The sequence below is a fragment of the Elephas maximus genome, chromosome 10, assembly GCF_024166365.1.
Source record: "Elephas maximus indicus isolate mEleMax1 chromosome 10, mEleMax1 primary haplotype, whole genome shotgun sequence".
NCBI lineage: Eukaryota > Metazoa > Chordata > Mammalia > Proboscidea > Elephantidae > Elephas > Elephas maximus.
In genome coordinates, this window is record NC_064828.1 from 47,972,334 (window position 1) to 47,992,202 (window position 19,869).

The following is a 19,869-nucleotide window of genomic DNA, read 5'->3' on the forward strand; positions in this document are numbered from 1 at the left end:
TCCACATTTATAGTAGGGGACTTCAAACACACCACTTTCGGAGAAGGACAGGACATCCAGTAAGAAGCTCAATAGAGACACAGAAGGCCTACTTACAACAATCAACCAACTTGACCTCATAGACTTATACAGAACTCTCCACCCAACTGCTGCAAAATATACTTTTTTTTCTAGTGTACATGGAACATTCTCTAGAATAGACCACATATTAGGTCACAAAACAAATCTTGGTAGAATCCAAAACATCGAAATATTACACAGCATCTTCTCAGACCACAAGGCAATGAAGCTAGAAATCAATAACAGAAAAACTAGGGAAAAGAAATCAAATACTTGGAAAATGAACAATACCCTCCTGAAAAAAGACTGGGTTATAGAAGACATCAAGGAGGGAATAAGGAAATTCTTAGAAAGCAACGAGAATGAAAATACTTCCTACCAAAACCTCTGGGACACAGCAAAAGCAGTGCTCAGAGGTCAATTTATATCGATAAATGCACACATACAAAAAGAAGAAAGAGCCAAAATCAGAGAACTGTCCCGACAACTTGAACAAACAGAAAGTGAGCAACAAAAGAAACCATCAGGCACCAGAAGAAAACAAATAATAAAAATTAGAGCTGAACTAAATGAATTAGAGAACAGAAAAACAATTGAAAAAATTAACAAAGCCAAAAGCTGGTTCTTTGAAAAAATTAACAAAATTGATAAACCATTGGCTAGACTGACTAAAGAAAAACAGGAAAGGAAACAAATAACCCGAATAAGAAACGAGAAGGACCACATCACAACAGAGCCAAATGAAATTAAAAGAATCATATCAGATTACTGTGAAAAATTGTACTCTAACAAATTTGAAAACCTAGAAGAAATGGATAAATTCTTCGAAAAATACTACCTACCTAAACTAACACATTCAGAAGTAGAACAACTAAATAGACCCATAACAAAAAAAGAGATTGAAACGGTAATCAAAAAACTCCCAACAAAAAAAAGTCCTGGCCCAGACGGCTTCACTGCAGAGTTCTACCAAACCTTCAGAGAAGACTTAACACCACTACTACTGAAGGTATTTCAAAGCATAGAACAAGACGGAATACTACCCAACTCATTCTATGAAGCTACCATCTCCCTGATACCAAAACCAGGTAAAGACATTACAAAAAAAGAAAATTTTAGACCTATATCCCTCATGAACATAGATGCAAAAATCCTCAACAAAATTCTAGCCAATAGAATCCAACAACATATCAAAAAAATAATTCACCCTGATCAAGTGGGATTTATACCAGGTATGCAAGGCTGGTTTAATATCAGAAAAACCATTAATGTAGTCCATCACATAAATAAAACAAAAGATAAAAACCACATGATCTTATCAATAGATGCAGAAAAGGCATTTGACAAAGTTCAACACCCATTTATGATAAAAACTCTTACCAAAATAGGAATTAAAGGAAAATTCGTCAACATAATAAAGGGCATCTATGCAAAGCCAATAGCCAATATCACTCTAAATGGAGAGAACCTGAAAGCATTTCCCCTGAGAACAGGAACCAGACAAGGATGCCCTTTATCACCACTCTTATTCAACATTGTACTTGAAGTCCTACCCAGGGCAATTAGGCTAGACAAAGAAATAAAGGGTATCCAGATTGGCAAGGAGGAAGTAAAGCTATCACTATTTGCAGATGACATGATCGTATACATGGAAAACCCTAAGGAATCCTCCAGGAAACTACTGAAACTAATAGAAGAGTTTGGAAGAGTTTCAGGTTATAAAATAAACATACAAAAATCACTTGGATTCCTCTACATCAACAAAAAGAACACCGAAGAGGAAATAACCAAATCAATACCATTCACAGTAGCCCCCAAGAAGATAAAATACTTAGGAATAAATCTTACCAAGGATGTGAAAGACCTATACAAAGAAAACTATAAAACTCTGCTACAAGATAATTCAAAAGGACATACTTAAGTGGAAGAACATACCCTGCTCATGGATAGGAAGACTTAACATAGTAAAAATGTCTATTCTACCAAAAGCCATCTGTACATATAATGCACTTCCAATCCAAATACCAATGTCATATTTTAAGGCGATAGAGAAACAAATCACTAATTTCATATGGAAGGGAAAGAACCCCCGGATAAGCAAAGCCATTACTGAAAAAGAAGAAGAAAGTGGGAGGCCTCACTCTACCTGATTTCAGAACCTATTATACAGCTACAGTAGTCAAAACAGCCTGGTACTGGTACAACAACAGGCACATAGACCAATGGAACAGAATTGAGAACCCAGATATAAATCCATCCATGTATGAGCAGCTGATATTTGACAAAGGACCAGTGTCAGTCAATTGGGGAAATGATAGTCTTTTTAACAAATGGTGCTGGCATAACTGGATATCCATTTGCAAAAGAATGAAACAGGACCCATACCTCACACCATGCACAAAAACTAACTCCAAGTGGATCAAAGACCTAAACATAAAGACTAAAACGATAAAGATCATGGAAGAAAAAATAGGGGACAACCCTAGGAGCCCTAATACAGGGCATAAACAGAATACAAAACATTACCAAAAATGATGAAGAGAAACCCGATAACTGGGAGCTCCTAAAAATCAAACACCTATGCTCATCTAAAGACTTCACCAAAAGAGGAAAAAGACCACCTACAGACTGGGAAAGAATATTCAGCTATGACATCTCAGACCAGCGCCTGATCTCTAAAATCTACATGATTCTGTCAAAACTCAACCACAAAAAGACAAGCAACCCAATCAAGAAGTGGGCAAAGGATATGAACACACATTTCACTAAAGAAGATATTCAGGCAGCTAACAGATACATGAGAAAATGCTCCTGATCATTAGCCATTAGAGAAATGCAAATTAAAACTAAGATGAGATTCCATCTCACACCAACTAGACTGGCATTAATCCAAAAAACACAAAATAATAAATGTTGGAGAGGCTGCGGAGAGATTGGAACTCTCATACACTGCTGGTGGGATTGTAAAATGGTACAACCACTTTGGAAATCCATCTGGCGTTATCTTAAACAGTTAGAAATAGAACTACCATACAACCCAGAAATCCCACTCCTCGGAATATACCCTAGAGATACAAGAGCCTTCACACAAACAGACATATGCACACCCATGTTTATTGCAGCTCTGTTTACAATAGCAAAAAGCTGGAAGCAACCAAGATGTCCGTCAATGGATGAATGGGTAAATAAATTGTGGTATATTCACACAATGGAATACTACGCATCCATAAAGAACAGTGACGAATCTCTGAAACATTTCATAACATGGAGGAATCTGGAAGACATTATGCTGAGCGAAATGAGTCAGAGGCAAAAGGACAAATATTGTATAAGACCACTATTATAAGATCTTGAGAAATAGAAAAAACAGAGAAGAACACATACTTTTGTGGTTACAAAGGGGGGAGGGAGGGAGGGAGGGAAAGGGATTTTTATTGATCAATCAGTAGATAAGAACTGCGTTGGGTGAAGGGAAAGACAACACACAATACAAGGAAGGTCAGCCTAATTGGACGGGACTAAAAGCAAAGAGGTTTCCGGGATAAAATGAAAGCTTCAAAGGTCAGCGGAGCAGGGGCTGGGGTCTGGGGAACATGGTTTGAGGAGACTTCTAAGTCAACGGGCAAAATAATTCTATTATGAAAACATTCTGCATCCCACTTTGAATTGTGGCGCCTGGGGTCCTAAATGCCAACAAGCGGCCATCTAAGATACATCAATTGGTCTCAACCCACCTGGAGCAAAGGCAAAGGAAGAACACCAAGGTCACACGACAACTAAGAACCCAAGAGACAGAAAGGGCCACATGAACCAGAGACCTACATTATCCTGAGACCAGAAGAACTAGTTGGTGCCCAGCCACAATTGATGTCTGCCCTGCTAGGGAGCACAACAGACATCTCCTGAGGGAGCAGGAGGCCAATGGGATACAGACCCCAAATTCTCATAAAAAGACCATACCTAATGATATGAATGCAATTAGAGGAATCCCAGAGACAATGCTCCCCAGAACTTCTGATGGCACAGGACAGGAACCATCCCCGAAGACAACTCATCAGGCATGAAAAGGACTGGTCAGTGGAGGGGAGAGAGATGCTGATAAAGAGTGAGCCAATTAAATTAGGTGGACACTGGAGAGTGTGTTGGCAACTCTTGACTGGAGGGGGGATGGGAAGATAGAGAGAGAGAGGGAAGATGGCAAAATTGGCACGAAACGAGAGGCTGAAAGGGCTGACTCAATAGGGGGAGAGCAAGTGGGAGAAGAGAGTATGATGTATGTAAACCTACATGTGACAGACTGATTGGAATGGTAAATGTTCACTTGAAGCTTAATAAAAATTAATTAAAAAAAAAAAAAGAATACATTCTAGAGAAATAAGAGCTGTCACATGAATAGGCATCTGCTCATCCATGTTCACTGCACCATTATTCAAAATAGCAAAAAGATGGAAACAACCTAAATGCTCATCAACTGATGAACAGGTAAACAAATTATGGTACATACACACAACGGAATACTACACAACAATAAAGAACAATGAGGAATGTGGGAAACATCTCACAACATGGAAGAATCTGGAGGGCATTATGCTGAGTGAAATAAGTCAGTCACAAAAGAACAAATGTTGCATGAGACCATTATTTTAAGAACTCAAGAAAAGGTTTACACACAGAAAAAAGCATTCTTTGATGGTTATGAGGATGGGGAGGAGGGAGAGAGTAAATCACTAACTAGATAGTAGGCAAGTGTCAACTCTGGTGAAGGGAAGGACAACGCACAATGTAGGAGAAGTCGGCACAACTGGACCAAAGCAAAGACACAGAAGTTTCCTAGACACATTGAAACACCTGAGTAGCTGGGGCTGGGGACTGGGGATCACAGTATCAGGAGACATCTAGCTCAACTGCCATAAAGAAAATATTCTACATCCCACTTTTGTGAGCAGCATCTGAGGTCTTAAAAGCTTGTGAGCGGCCATCTAAGATACATCTACTGGTCCCATCCCGTCCAGAGCAAAGGAGAAAGAAAAACACCAAAGACACAAGGAAAATACTAGCCCAAAGGCCTAAAGGACCACTTGAACCAGAGACTCCACCAGCCTGAGATCAGAAGAACTAGATGGTGCCCAGCTACCATCAACTGTTCTGACAGGGATCACAACAAAGAGTCCTAGACAAAGCAGGAGAAAACCATAGAACAGAATTCAAATTCACAAAAAAAGACCAGACTTACTGGTCTGACAGAGACTGGAGAAATCTCCAAGACTGTGGCCCCCAGATATTCTGCTGAGAATTGAAACCATTCCTGAAGCCCGATTTTCAGACAAAGCTTAGATAGGTCTACAAAACAAAAATAACACATGTGAGGAACATGCTTCTTAGTTCACTCAAATATATGAGATCAAATGGCAACTACTGCCCAAGAGCAAGACAAGAAGGCAGGAAGGGACAGGAAATGGGTGGATGCAGGAAACCCAGGGCGGAAAGGAGTGCTGGGCTGTCACATTGTGAGGATTGTAATCGATGTCACAAAACAGTATGTGTACAAATTTTTGAATGAGAAATTAACTTGAGCTGTAAACTTTCATGTAAAGCAAAATAAATAAAATAAAATAAACCCAAAACAACAAAAACAAGATACCATCTCACTCTGGCAAAAATGTGAAATGATCAAAAAAACAGGAAACAGCAAATGCTGGCAAGGGTCTGGGGAGATGAAAACTGTCCTATGCTGCTGGTGGGATTATAAAATGGTACAACCACGGTGGAAAACGGTATGGTGCTTCCTTAAAGAGTTAGACACAGAGATACCTTATGATTCAGTAAAATTCCATTACTAGGAATATATCCTAGAGAAATAAGAGCTGTGATATGAATAGAAATATGTACACCCATATTCATCAGAGCATTATTCACAATAGCAAAAAGATAGAAGCAACCTGTTAACCATAAACAAATTATGGTACATACAAACACTGGAATACTACACAATGTTAAAGAATAATGATGAATCTGCAAAACATCTTACAACGTGGATAAACCTGGAGGACATTATGTTGAGTGAAATAATTACAAAAGAACGAGTACTGTATGAGATCACTATTATAAAAAGTCAAGAAAAGGTTTACACACAGAACGAAACGTTCTTTGATGGTTACCAGAGATGGGAGGGGTAGGGAGGGAAAATGATTAACTAGATAGTAGACATGTATTAACCTGGGTGAAGCAAAAGGCAATACACAATAATGGGGATGTCGGCACAACATGGCCAAAGGAAGACGTTGGGAGGAACACAACAGTAAAAGGAAACAACAGTAAATAGTATTACATACACAATCTTGTAATAACAGCAATAACAAACAATAATTTTCGAGTGTATACACAAGTAGATATGTAAGCCGAACAGGTATGGGATGGTGTATGGGAGTATATCCACAAGCATGCATAGGTTTGGCAGAGGATATTTCTGCATATGCATTTGTATGTGCTGTAAATACGCATTTGTATGTGTTGAAAATATATTCACGTATATAGTAGAGCACACGGGGCGAAACTATGAAAACTTCTTAGCCATAATCAAACGCCTTCTGGGACTGTGTCATTGGGCTTGAGGGCTTAGGACCACGGTCTCCAGAGACATAACGGTCTCCAAGTGGCATAACACAGTCAATAAAGACAATGTTCTGTTCTACACTCTACTTTGGAGAGAAATGTCTGAGGTCTTAAAAGCTTTCGAGCAGCCATCTAAGATACAGCAATACACTTATTGGTCTCTTCCCATCCAGAGCAAAGAAGAACGAAGAAAATCAAAGACTTTATTTAGTCCAAAGGACTAGTGGACCACACAAACCACAGTCTCCACTAACTAGCCTGAGACCAGGAGAACTAGATGATGTCCAGCTTCCACTACTGACTACTCCGATCTGGATCACAATAGAAGGTACTGGACAGAGTGGGAGAAAAATGTAGACCAAAATTCTAATTAATAAAAAAGACTAGACTTACTTATCTGATAGAGATAGGAGGAACCCCTGACACTATGGCCCTTAGATACCCTTCAAACCTGGAACTACACCCACTCCCAGAGATCACCTTTCAGCCAGACAAAAGACAGGCCTATAAAGTGAACAATAACACCCATGAGGAACGTGCTCCTCAGGACAATCAACTATACAAGACCAAAAGGGCAGCATTTGCCCAAAAACAAAGTTCAGAATGCAGGAGGGGGCAGGAAACATGGTTGAATGGAAATGGGGAACCCAGGGAAGAAGTGGATAGAGTGCTGTCACACTGAGGGGATTGCAACTAATGTCATGAAAAAATGTGCATAAATTGTTGTCTTGGAAACTAATGTGCTCTGTAAACTTTTACCCAAATGACACTTAAATGTTTTTTAAAAAAAATCTGAAATGAAGATTACAGTGGGTATCTCTCTTACATGTTAGGACAAGCATATTTAAACACTATTAAGTATAATAAAAACAAATACTACAAATATTTTAAAATTCATATAAAAACACTGAGCATAAAAGACAACAGATATCAATTAACTCTGCTTACTTAATCGCACAAGGAACGGGACACAAATGACAGGTTTTATAATCTATATGTATTATATCAGTTCCACTTTCCCCTTCTAATTTAACAACGTCTTACCTGGTATTCTGCCAGAAAGACCACCTCAGGTACTTTCTGAGATTGTTAACTTGTTTTATTAAATGAATCTTTCTACTGGACACTTAAATTAATATATGCTATATCCCTCTGCCCCCAAAAGAAAAAAATTCTCTAAAGTGTAGGTAAAATAGAAGTTATCTATGTGGTCCATTTTATTGGATAAAGAATCACAATTAGTGCTATCAAAGTGACAATTAGTGTTATGAAAGTGGCCATCAAGTAGCAAGAAGAAATTTGTTGACTGTTCAAGTTCAAAGTCCAATTTTCCAACTTTAAGGAGCAATTCTGGTCTAAATCTCCCAACAGTCCTCCACAAAAAATAAAGAATAATTAGAACCAACTGCATTAAAATCTCAGAATAATCAGAAGACAGAGAACATCCAAACTTAAAATTACCTGTAAGTGAAAAAATATAAATCAAATGCCTGCAAGCTTTTTTCCCATTATCCCAATGCAAGCTTTCATGAAGTGCAAGGGCAGTTTGGGAAAAACCATGAAAGAGAGAAAACGGGAAACAGCTGTGGACCTGAGATTGATTAAAACCTACGCCAGAAAGAAAGAGTCCACCGTAACTGTGAAAATACCGAAAAGTGTTCTAGTGGACCAGAGTACTGAGTAGAGGCTTGAAAGTACACATATGAAAGGTAATGCTTTGGAAGACAAGCTAAGAGGGGAAGGACTGAGTGTCCTTTAGAAAACATGTAGTGAAAAGTAAAAGGGGGAAAATTCACAATCCTGCCAGACTAAAAAAAAAAATTTTTTAAACATTGATGGACCTACAACAACTCAAACAAGCATTTAGATATGAATAAACAAACAAACAAAAAAACCTTAAATCGGAAATTAAAAAGCCAAGAAAAGAAGAATTGATTCAAGTTGGGAAAGAATTAAAAGAAAAAGACAAAATCATAATAGAAGTAAAGACTGAATTAAAAGGTGCTTTTTTTTTTAAGATTATAAGAAGGCTAAACTTAAAAACAAAACCCAAACCTAATAAGGGACACTGAAGAACAGCAGGAAAACAATCACGAGAATGAAAATGAGATAAAGAAAAAGGTAAAAAGTGCCGAAGAGAAAGTGGTTGAAATGGAAGGCAGAAAACCTAATTTATCCATAACTGAAGTCCTGAAGAAGATAAACAAAACAATGTGCCAGAAATTATACTGAAAACTATAATCCAAAAAATCTTATAGAAATAAAAGATCTGAACCTATATACTGAAAAGGCCCACAAAATGCCAGGGATACCTGATAAGCAGTGATCAACTCTAACATACATCCTAATAAAAGTATTACACTTCAAAAATAAAGAAAAAATTTCAGAGACTCCAGACAAAAAGATCAAATAACTTATAAGGACAAGTGAATAAATCTGTCATCAGACTTCTCAAAAAACAATACACAATGTAAGGCAGCACTAAAAAAAAAAAAAATCAAGGAAAAAAAGTATAAACCATGAATTCCCCATCTAGCCAAGCTGTTTTTCAAGTATCAAAGTTATAGAAAAAGTTTTAAATATGCAAAAGCTCAGGAAATTCTGTATTCGTTAGCCTGTCTTAAAGAAAAGATGAACTTCATCTTATCAAGCGTTGGTTGGTGGAAAATTTAGCAAAAAGACTAACAGAGGGCATTTGATTTACTTAATTACAGATCCAGATCTACGATCTAAAGAAAAAAAAGTGGGAGTAACCGCAGAAGATTATCATATTATTCTCATTGTTAAGTGCAGAACTAATGTAACTAAAAATGGAGAAGAGAAAGAAAGCAAAGTAAAAAAGTAAAATAAGCTCATTGATTAATGTGTAGACAATAGATAAGTGTTAAAAGATATCATCAAATAATCACAAACAAGATAATAAAAGGTTAAATAAGAAAACAAGAGAAAAAAAGGCATTAAAAAAGGTTATCTGAATAAAGATAACCACCCAAAGTATGAAACTTCCTGAATACCAAAAGAAATTAAAAAAAATAAAAGAACAAAGGAAATACATCATGCAGAGAAAGAAACACAGAAAATATAATATGCATGTGTTTTTAGGTGCTGTCCAGTCGGTTCCGACTCAGCGACCCCATGCAAAACAGAACGAAATACTGCCCAGTCCTACACCATCCTCACATTTTTTATGCTTGAGCCCACTGTTGCAGCCACTGTGTCAGTCTATCTCATTGAGGGTCTTCCTGTTTTTTGCTGATGCTTTACCAAGCACGATGCCCTTCCCTAGGGACTAATCCCTCCTGATACCGTGCCCAAAGGATGTGAGACGTAGTCTTGCCATCCTTGTTTCTAAGGAGCATTCTGGTTGTGCTTCTTCCAAGACAGATTTGTTCATTCTTTTAGCAGTCCATGGTATATTCAATATTCTTCTCCAACACCACAATTCAAAGACATCAATTCTTCTTCAGTCTTCCTTATTCATTGTCCAGCTTTCACATGCATATGACGCCACTGAAAACACCATGGCTTGGGTCAGGTGCACCTTAGTCCTCAAGGTGACATCCTTGCTTTTCAACAGTTTAAAGAGGTCTTTTTCAGCAGATTTGCCCAATGCAACGTGTCTTTTGACTTTTCGACTGCTGTTTCCATGGGTGTTGACTGTGGATCCAAGTAAAATGAAACCCTTGACAACCTCAATCTCCTCTCCGTTTATCATAATGTTGCTTATTGGTCCAGTTGTGAGGATTTTTGTTTTCTTTCTGCTGAGGTGTAATCCATACTGAAGGCTGTAGTCTTTGATCTTCATTTGTGCTTCAAGTTGTCTTCACTTTCACCAGGCAAGGTTGTATCATCTGCATAATGCAGGTTTTTAATAAGTCTTCCTCCAATTCTGATGACCCGTTCCTCTTCATATAGTCTAGCTTCTTAGATTATATGCTCAGCATACACACTGAATAGGTATGTTGAAAGGATACAATCCTGATGCACACTTTCCCTGACTTAAACCATGCGGTATCCCATATTCTGTTTGAACGACTGCCTCTTGATCCATGTACAGATTCCTCATGAGCACAATTAAGAGTTCTGGAATTCCCATTCTCTACAATGTAATTCATAATTTGTTATGATTCACACAGTTGAATGCCTTAGCATAGTCAATAAAACACAGGTACACATCTTTCTGGTATTCTCTGCTTTCAGCCAGGATCCATCTGACATCAGCAATGATATAGCTGGTTCCACATCCTCTTCTAATTTTGGCTTGAATTTCTGGCAGTTCCCTGTTGATATACTGCTGCAGCTTCTTTTGAATGATCTTCAGCAAAATTTTACTTGCATTTGATATTAATGATATTGTTCAATAACTTCTGCATCCGGCTGGATTACCTTTCTTGGGAACAGGCATAAATATGGATCTCTTCCAGTCAGTTGGCCAGGGAGCTGTCTTCCAAATTTCTTGGCATAGACAAGTGAGAACTTCAGCACTGCATCTGTTTGTTGAAACATCTCAAGTGGTATTCCATCAATTCCAGGAGCCTCATTTTTCGCCAATGGCTTCAGTGTACCTTGGACTTTCTCCTTCAGTACTATCAGTTCCTGATCATATGTTACCTCCTGAAATGGTTGAATGTCAACCAATTCTTTTTGGTATAGTGACTCTGTATATTCCTTCCATCTTCTTTTGATGCTTCCTGCATCGTTTAATATTTTCTCCATAGAATCCTTCATTATTGCAACTTGAATCTTGAATTATTTCTTCAGTTCTTTCAGCTTGAGAAATGCTGAATGTGTTCTTCTCTTTTGGTTTTCTGTCTCCAAGTTTCTGCACATGTCATCATAATGCTTTACTCTGTCTTCTCAAGCCACCCTTTGAAATCGTCTGTTCAGCTCTTTTACTTCTTCATTTTTTCTTTTGCTTTAGCTACTCGACGTTCAAAAGCAAGTTTCAGAATCTCTTCTGACATCCATTTAGGTCTTTTCTTTTTCTCCTGTCTTTTTAACGACCTCTTGCTTTCTTCATGTATGATGACCTTGATGTCATTCCACAACTTGTCTGGTCTTCAGTAATTAGTGTTTAATGCATCAAATCTATTCTTGAGAGGGTCTCTAAATTCAGGTGGGATATACTCAAGGTTGTACTTTGGTTATTGTGGGCTTGTTCTAATTTTCTTCAGTTTCAATTTGAACTTGCATATGAGTAATTGATGGTCTGATCCGCAGTCAGCCTCTGGTCTTGTTCTGACTAATGATGTTGAGCTTTTCCATCATCTTTTTCCACAGATGTAGTTAATTTGATTCCTGTGTATTCTATCTGGTGAGGTCCATGTGTACAGTCACCGTTTATGTTGATGAAAAAAGGTATTTGCAACGAAGAAGTTGTCGGTCTTGCAAAATTCAATCATGCTATCTGCAGCATCATTTCTATCACCAAAGCCATATTTTCCAACTACTGATTCTTCTTCTTTGTTTCCAACTTTTGCATTCCAATCACCAGTAATTATCAGTGCATTCTGACTGCATGTTTGATCAACTTCAGACTGCAGAAGTTGGTAAAAATAACATGCATAATAATCATAAAATAACAAAATTGAGACCTAAAATATCAATCTTATCAGAAAGGGTTAAGGTTGCCAAATTAAAGAAAAAGATTTTCAATTAGGATTACAAAGTAAGACTCGAGTACATGTTCCATAGAAGAGATACAGTTAAACAAAAAAAGATTCACAAAGGTTAAAATTAAAATGCTGGGGAAAGGTACACCAGGCAAATTAGAATTCAACCCAAAAAATCATTAATGCTAAAAGCTACAATTCAAAGTGAAGATAAAAATTTATGAATATCTATGTATCAGATAACACAGCGATCACCTTTATAAAGCAAAAACTACAAAAGATGCAAGGAAATATATAATAATAATAGAAGACTTTAACACACCACTCTCAGTAGAAGACAGATCAAGTGAACAAAAAGTAACTCTCATGAACAAAACTATTTGAGGTTCTCAGTAACATTAAACAATGTTAAAGGGATCTTGTCACCAAGAATTTTGAGAACTGGTTGTATAGAAGCTCAAGAAACAGGCCCAAGTAAATATGAAACTTGATTATTTGCTAAAAGGCAAAGATGAGCTTTTTTAGAAAGGGTACTCAGGAATCTGGTTATACATCTGTGAAAACAACCACTAGATCCAGACCATATAATATCCAGAATAAACTACAAATGGATCAGGGATCAAAATGTAAAAATGAAACCACACAAATACTAGAAGAAAACATAGAAAAACTCCTTTTTAGCCTGGGTATGTTGGCCTTGTTGTTGTGTGCTGTCCACTTGTTCTGACTCGTATCAATCCTATAGGACAGAGGAGAACTAACCAATAGAGTTTCCTAGGTTGTGATCTTGATGGGAGATCACCAAGTCTTTTCTCCTGTGGAGCGGCTGGTGGGTTCAAAAGGCTGACCCTTTTGGTTAGCAGCTGAGTGTTTAACCATTGCTCAATCAGGGAGTCTATCTTGGGTATAGTGAAAGGCTTTCTAATTGTGACTCAAAACCCAGACATAAAGGAAGAGAAGACTGATAAATTGACCACGTAAAATTTTTTCCAAAAAGCAAGTAAACACAAAAAGAACAAACCCATTATAAACAGAGTCAAAAGACAACTGAAAAAAAATGAGAAAAAGTATTTTCAAGATTTGCTTTTTCTCTTAGAACTGTGCAAAGGAGTAAATATATTGTGGATAACGAGAGCTAGGCTTCTCATTGTTGCAGCAGGGAATTATAAATATAAAAAGGGGGAAGGACAGACTCAACCGTGTGGTCATGGACTGGAATTAGAAGTGTCAAGGTAAACTCAGTTTTTAATACATATAGATAGCTTGGTAAAGGTTAAAATATATATTAATTTATGTGTTATATTATCTATTTCTTAGCTCTATCTGTTCAGAGGGTCTATATGAAATGATATCTCAATAGCAATGTACACACCTAGCTCCTAAATCTTGAATTTTTAATACCATTCTCCACTCAGTGGAACCAGGGTTCCTTGGAGAAATGCCCCAGGGCTGGGGCAGGGAAAGTATGAGTCTGGAAAATTATACAGTGACAGAAATTAAGGACATACTCAAATAATAATGGGGATATGTTAAAAGGAAAAGGAGCCACTTTGAAGGGGTTCTCATTGTCTCACTCTGGGATGTTTTGAGCATAAAAATAAATACTGATAGTAAAAAATTAAGGATTAAACTCATTGAATAAAATGAGACTCACAAGCCAAAGGGAGGGAGGGAGGGAGGGAGGGAGGGAGGGAGGGAGGGAGGGAGGGAGGGAGGGAGGGAGGGAGGAAGGAGGTGGGCAGGGAAGAAGGGAACATTTCTGTACAATAAAAAGATAACTAATGAATGTAGGAAGAATGATGGAATTAGAAAATCACTACTTGGCAACCATCATAACAATAATTTATTCAAGAACGAGTTATCAGTGGTTGGCAAAACCTGTTAGTGAAAGTTTAAAAAGAGATATTTATATAGTCTCAAAGTATCTTTCCACAAGATACTTATTAATTAGAACGTGTAAAATAATAGCTTTACAAAGGAGAAACTTGGCAGATAGTGCTCTAAGCAAGTGATCAAAGTTCACCCCATCAGTAATGGCATAAAATGACACCTGTGCATCCTAATGTGCTATACTGGGAGGTGCACAAAATCTTCTGAGGTATTCCTGCCCAAAATGCATAACTTAAGTCTAATAATGATGAAATACCAGACAAACCAAAATTGAGGGATTTCTATATAATAAGTAGAATGTCCTTTTTAAAAATGCCAAGGTGAAGAAACATAGAAAGATTGAAGAACTGTTCCAGATTACAGGAGACTAAAGAGATATGATAACTGAATAATTTGAGATTTCCTTTTGCAAAAGAGATTATTATTGAGACAACTAATGAAATCTGAATAAGATCTATAGCTAATAGTAATATATCAGTGTTAATGTCCTAATGCTTAGAACTGTACTGTAGTTATGTAAGAGAATGCCTTGATTTAAAAAAAAAAAAAAACTCACTATATATATATAAACCCTGGTGGCGTAGTGGTTAAGTGCTACGGCTGCTAACCAAAAGGCTGGCAGTTTGAATCTACCAGGTGCTCCTTGGCAACCCTATGGGACAGTAATATTCTGTCCTATAGGGTTGCTATGGGTCAGAATCGACTCAACAGCAATGGGTATATGTGCGTGCGTCTGCGTGTGTGTTGTGGATAACGTATATATACACCTACTCCTCACTTATTGACTATCCTGTTATCCAACATTTTTGCATTTATGATAATAGTAAAAAAAACTACTATTCAACTATTCTGCACATTAATGACGTACGTCTGGCGGTAACAAACACCTGGTGTGAGGCAAGAATAAGAGAGTAACGCTGGCTGTGATGGTTAAGGTTATGGCCAGCTTGGCTGGGCCATGATTCTCAGTAGTTTGGTAGTTATGTATGATGTAATTTGGCAGTTACATAATGATGTGATTTGGTAGTTATATAATGATGTAGTCATCCTCCATTTTGTGATCTGATGTGATCAGCCTCCATTTTTGCATTAATGCTGATATTCGCATAACAACCTGGTCTTTGGAACCTAACCATGTTGATCAGTGAGGAATGGGTACGTGTGTATGTATATGTATAGACACATACATACACACATACACACAGAGGGATAAACAGAGCAAATGCTGTAAAATGTGGTAAATAGTGTAAAGAATTCTTTTTACTATTTTTGCAATTTTTCTGTTAATATGAAATTATATTAATAGAAAAATAACTCCAACTTAAAAAGGAAAGTTTGGAATTGATGTTTCTAAATCAAAATACAGCATGAAATTTGGTGTCAGCCAATCACAGGTTCCAGTCTTGGCTTTACTATTTACTAACCACTGGACGAATTTGGGCAACTTAACTTCTCTGACTTTCAATTTTCTCTGAAAAATGGGGGTGAAAACAGTATCTATCAAAATCATAAAGTTTTTTTGAAGTTGAAATAATGCACATAAAGCACACATTGCCTGGCATGTGATTTTTTTTTAGAAGTCACTATATTAATGTTTTTTTTCTTTATTCTTACTGCATTTATATTTAAAAAATTATAAGGCTACATTCACGAATAACAATAAATCATTTAAAGAGACTTCTAAAGACTCCTGACTTATATAAAATTTATTCATACTCTAAAAAATCTGAGGGACAGGAAAGATGTTAAACACCAGTTATGTTTACTACAAGCAATTTGAATGCTATACGAGAGCCTCATTATACTGTGGCTTGCATGAAAAGACTAGCAGTTCTTGGAGAAAGAATAATAATTAAAAGAATTATATATATATATATACACACACATACATAACTGTCTACATATAATATATAAGCTTCTAATAAGACAGAAGGTAATCAAAACCTGATTTAAGAGAATAAAAGGTACTGGAATACAACACAGTGGAGAAGAAACGGGGGCATTAAAAAATATTCTGATGTTCACGCCAGAGTGAGGAAGGCCAGACGGTCCAAAGACACCTAGGCTGATAATAGAGCATTTCTATAACTTTCTCTGTATTTAAGGAAATACAATACTGGCCCAAGGAGGATGGGACAAATCATGCTGAAGAGTGAGTGCCTGTTGAGTGGTACAGAGATGGCTGATACATAGGTTTAAAATGGTAAACTGAAGAGTGTGCTGTTTATCTCAGGCATATATCCAGGATATGACTGAGTATCTGATTTAGTTCAAACTTGCTATAATTTGCTTCTTCTAATTTGTATAAGGGCAAATGATAAAAATCAGAAATCTGAAAAACATTTTGGGGATTATTTAATTTCACATTTTCTGTCATTACTCTCTCCTGGACCTGGGCCTCTTCCTACTTCTCCAACTAGTCCTTCTCGGTTACTTTTCCTGAGTCCTCTTTCTCTGCCTGCTCTTTAATTGTTGTTATTCCTCAAGACGCTGTATGTTGCTAATTCTTTTTACTCTAGAACATCTCACAATCTCATGTTTTACACCTACTCCTCACTTACCGACTATCTCATTATCTGACATCTTGCATTTACGATAAGAGTAAAAAATCTACTATCCAACTATTTTGCAAATTAACAATGTATGTCTGCGAGGTGAGAGTAATGCTGGCTGTGATGGCTAAGGTTATGTGTCAGCTTGGCTGGGTGATGGTTTTCACTGGTTTGGCTGTTATGTGATGATGTGATTTGACAGTTATGATGTAATTTGGCAGTTATTTAATGATGCAGTCATCCTCCATTTTTGTATAACAACCTGGTATTTGGAACCTAACCATGCAGATAAGTAAGGACTGGGTGTATTCTCAGAGTTTTAAAACTACTCAGGTGCTGACAATGTATTAATTTTATCACCAGCCTTAAAGTTTAGGTATATAATTGCTTTACTGGATATTGACTTACTCCTTACATATAACACAATGAAAATGGAAACTAATCTTCCCCCAACTACCCTGTTCTTTTTTCTGTATTTCTTAATTATGGATTTCACATTGTGAATATTTATTCTCTGTTCCTTTAGCCCTAGTTCAGAAGGCCATCAATTCTTACAGATATGATTGTTATAACAATTGCCAAATCATTTAACTTTCACACTTTCTCATGTGATATTTCACAAATATGATATTTTACTGTGCATTGAAACTCTTTAAAGAACTCACAAAAGTCCAAGGTTGTTAGTATGGCATTCAAGGCCCTTTGTAACCTGGCCCTTTTTTTTTTTATCTCTGAAGGCTCATTTTCTCCTACTCTCAGTCTTGCACTTTACATCCTAAAATATGGACGTGCATATTGTTTCCCCACACAGCATGCTATTTTACTTCTCCGTGATTTTACACATCCTATCCTCTCCACTTGGAATAACTCTCCTGTCTCCATCCCTTGTCTCCATCAGTGTAAAAAACTCTAAGGAAGCTTTCCCTAAGTAAGTTCCCACTCCCTTAATAATTAATTACTTCTTCCTCTACCCTATTCTGTATCTTAAACATTTTTCTACTTTTACAGTAAATACTTATTATACTGTATTGCCTCACTTATCTCTCCAATCTTTAAATTCCGTAAGAGCAGAGGCTATTTTACTAGTGCCCAGCAGAATATCACACACATATTCTGTGCTCAATAAATGTTACTGAATTAAAAACAAAAACTTGATAGCAGAGCTTTTTCTTATCAATGTCTAGGTCTTTGGAAGACAAAGATGATTTTGGAGAATGACTAAGCAGTTATCCAGGTATTCTTCACAAACTGGATTTGGAAATCTAGACCATAGTCTAAGGTATTAAAATGAGGGACTCCTGGCTAAGGATGAAGTACATGTATCGTTTAAAGATGAAGAATGTTATTTATCAAGAGCTAGATGATCTGATCAAGTGGGTTTTCAACTGAATACATCAGGGAAGAAGAAAAATTCTGAGGTAAACCCATGAAATCAGTGATATGGAAGACAGAAGGAATAACATCAAAAGTACTTAAGTGTGAAAGGTATGTAAGTAATGAAAGAAAACAATCAGGAGTAAGCACAGAAACATAAGTACAGCTTCAGAGTTCTGTTACTGAACATAAGTAATAAAGCATACTTGAAATTTTAACACAATATGATTAAGTGATCTGAGATCTGGGCATCTGGAGAACAGAACTCAAGATTAGGACATGACAACAGAAAGGAAAAAAATAATTTTCAAAGGAAATAAAATCTAGTGCAGCCTTGTCTAGTAGAGCTTTGTGTAATGATGGACATGTCTATATTTGCACTGTTCAATATGGTAGCCACTAGCCATGTGTAGCTGGTGAGCACTTGAAATGTGGCTAACGTGAATGAGGAGTTAAATACTGAATGTAAACTTTTTATTTTATTTAACTTTAAAGCCACATATGGCTAGTAGCTACCGTACTGTGCAGTACAGATCTAGGATTTCTACATGTCAACCACAATGTTTGGTATATAATAAAAAATTTACAGACATATGAAGAAACAGGAAAATGGAATCATTAGTGGAGAGAAAATAATTCAACAGAAACAGACTCAGAGATGACCCAGATTTGGATTTAGTAGGTAAGGATTTAAAAACAACTATGACAAATATGTTAAAGAATCTATAAAAGAAGATGGATATAATGGATAAAGAGATGCAGAATTTCAAGAAAGATATGGAAACTGTAAAAAGAAATCAAACAGAAACTCTATATAATTTCAAAATATAATATCTGAAATAATTAAAGGATTTTCATAATAAATGTACTGAGGTATATGCTACCTTGCAGAGCTTTTCAGCAGTCAGAGGGAATGTTTTCTCCCAAGTGACACATTACTATGTATTATATATACTATCCTTACTGGAGAAAACCCTGGCGGCATAGTGGTTAAGAGCTACAGCTGCTTACCAAAAGGTCGACAGTTCGAATCCACCAGGTGCTACTTGGAAACTCTATGGGGCCGTTCCACTCTGTCTTATAGGGTTGCTATGAGTCAGAATTAATTCAACGGCAATGGGTATCCTTACTGGAAGTGTCTATATGTTTTACCAATGACAGTTATATAAAATATGGTGGTTGCTTTCAGAGTTCCAAGATTTTTTACAACCCTGAGGTTCCAAGACTTTATCAAATGGTCATGTAACAACTTGAAATTTGAATTAAAATATAATTTAGTTATAAATAAACAATGAAAATATATATTTCTTATTAAACCCATTGCTGTGGAGTTGGTTCTGGCTCATAGTGGGCCTACATGACAAGGTGGAACTGCCCCATAGGATTTCTAAGGCTGTAATCTTTACAGGAGCAGACTGCCATATCTTTCTCCTGTGGAGTGGCTGGTGGGTTTGAATCGCTGACCTTCTGGTTAGCAGCTGAGCACTTAACCACTGTGCCACCAGGGCTCCTATTTCACACAACAGTTATTTTAAAAAACAAGATGTATTGATGTTTACCATGTAAATACATACAACTTTAAAATTTTGAAATATAAGTATATATTTTACTGTACAGCTACATATTAAACATCAAACAAAATTTAAATTACCCTCTTGTCCATTTCATAAGATGACGCTTCTGTACTTGGCAAAAGATGGGTGACAGTGGCTATTAGGATCTGTAGGGAAAAAAAAATTGAGCTGAAAATATGGTAAATTAATAGCATA

The 19,869-nt window shown here is 36.8% G+C and overlaps 1 protein-coding gene across 8 annotated transcripts in view; it reads right to left on the reverse strand.

The window, feature by feature from the left end:
* The window catches only part of RALGAPA1 (Ral GTPase activating protein catalytic subunit alpha 1), a 259,309-nt gene that overhangs the window by 88,125 nt on the left and 151,315 nt on the right, over positions 1–19,869 (reverse strand). For all 8 annotated transcript variants that reach the window (XM_049899503.1, XM_049899496.1, XM_049899501.1 and 5 more), the window contains one exon: positions 19,752–19,820. In XM_049899503.1, the coding sequence (XP_049755460.1) occupies positions 19,752–19,820 (69 nt within the window). The remainder of the gene's footprint in view (positions 1–19,751; positions 19,821–19,869) is intronic.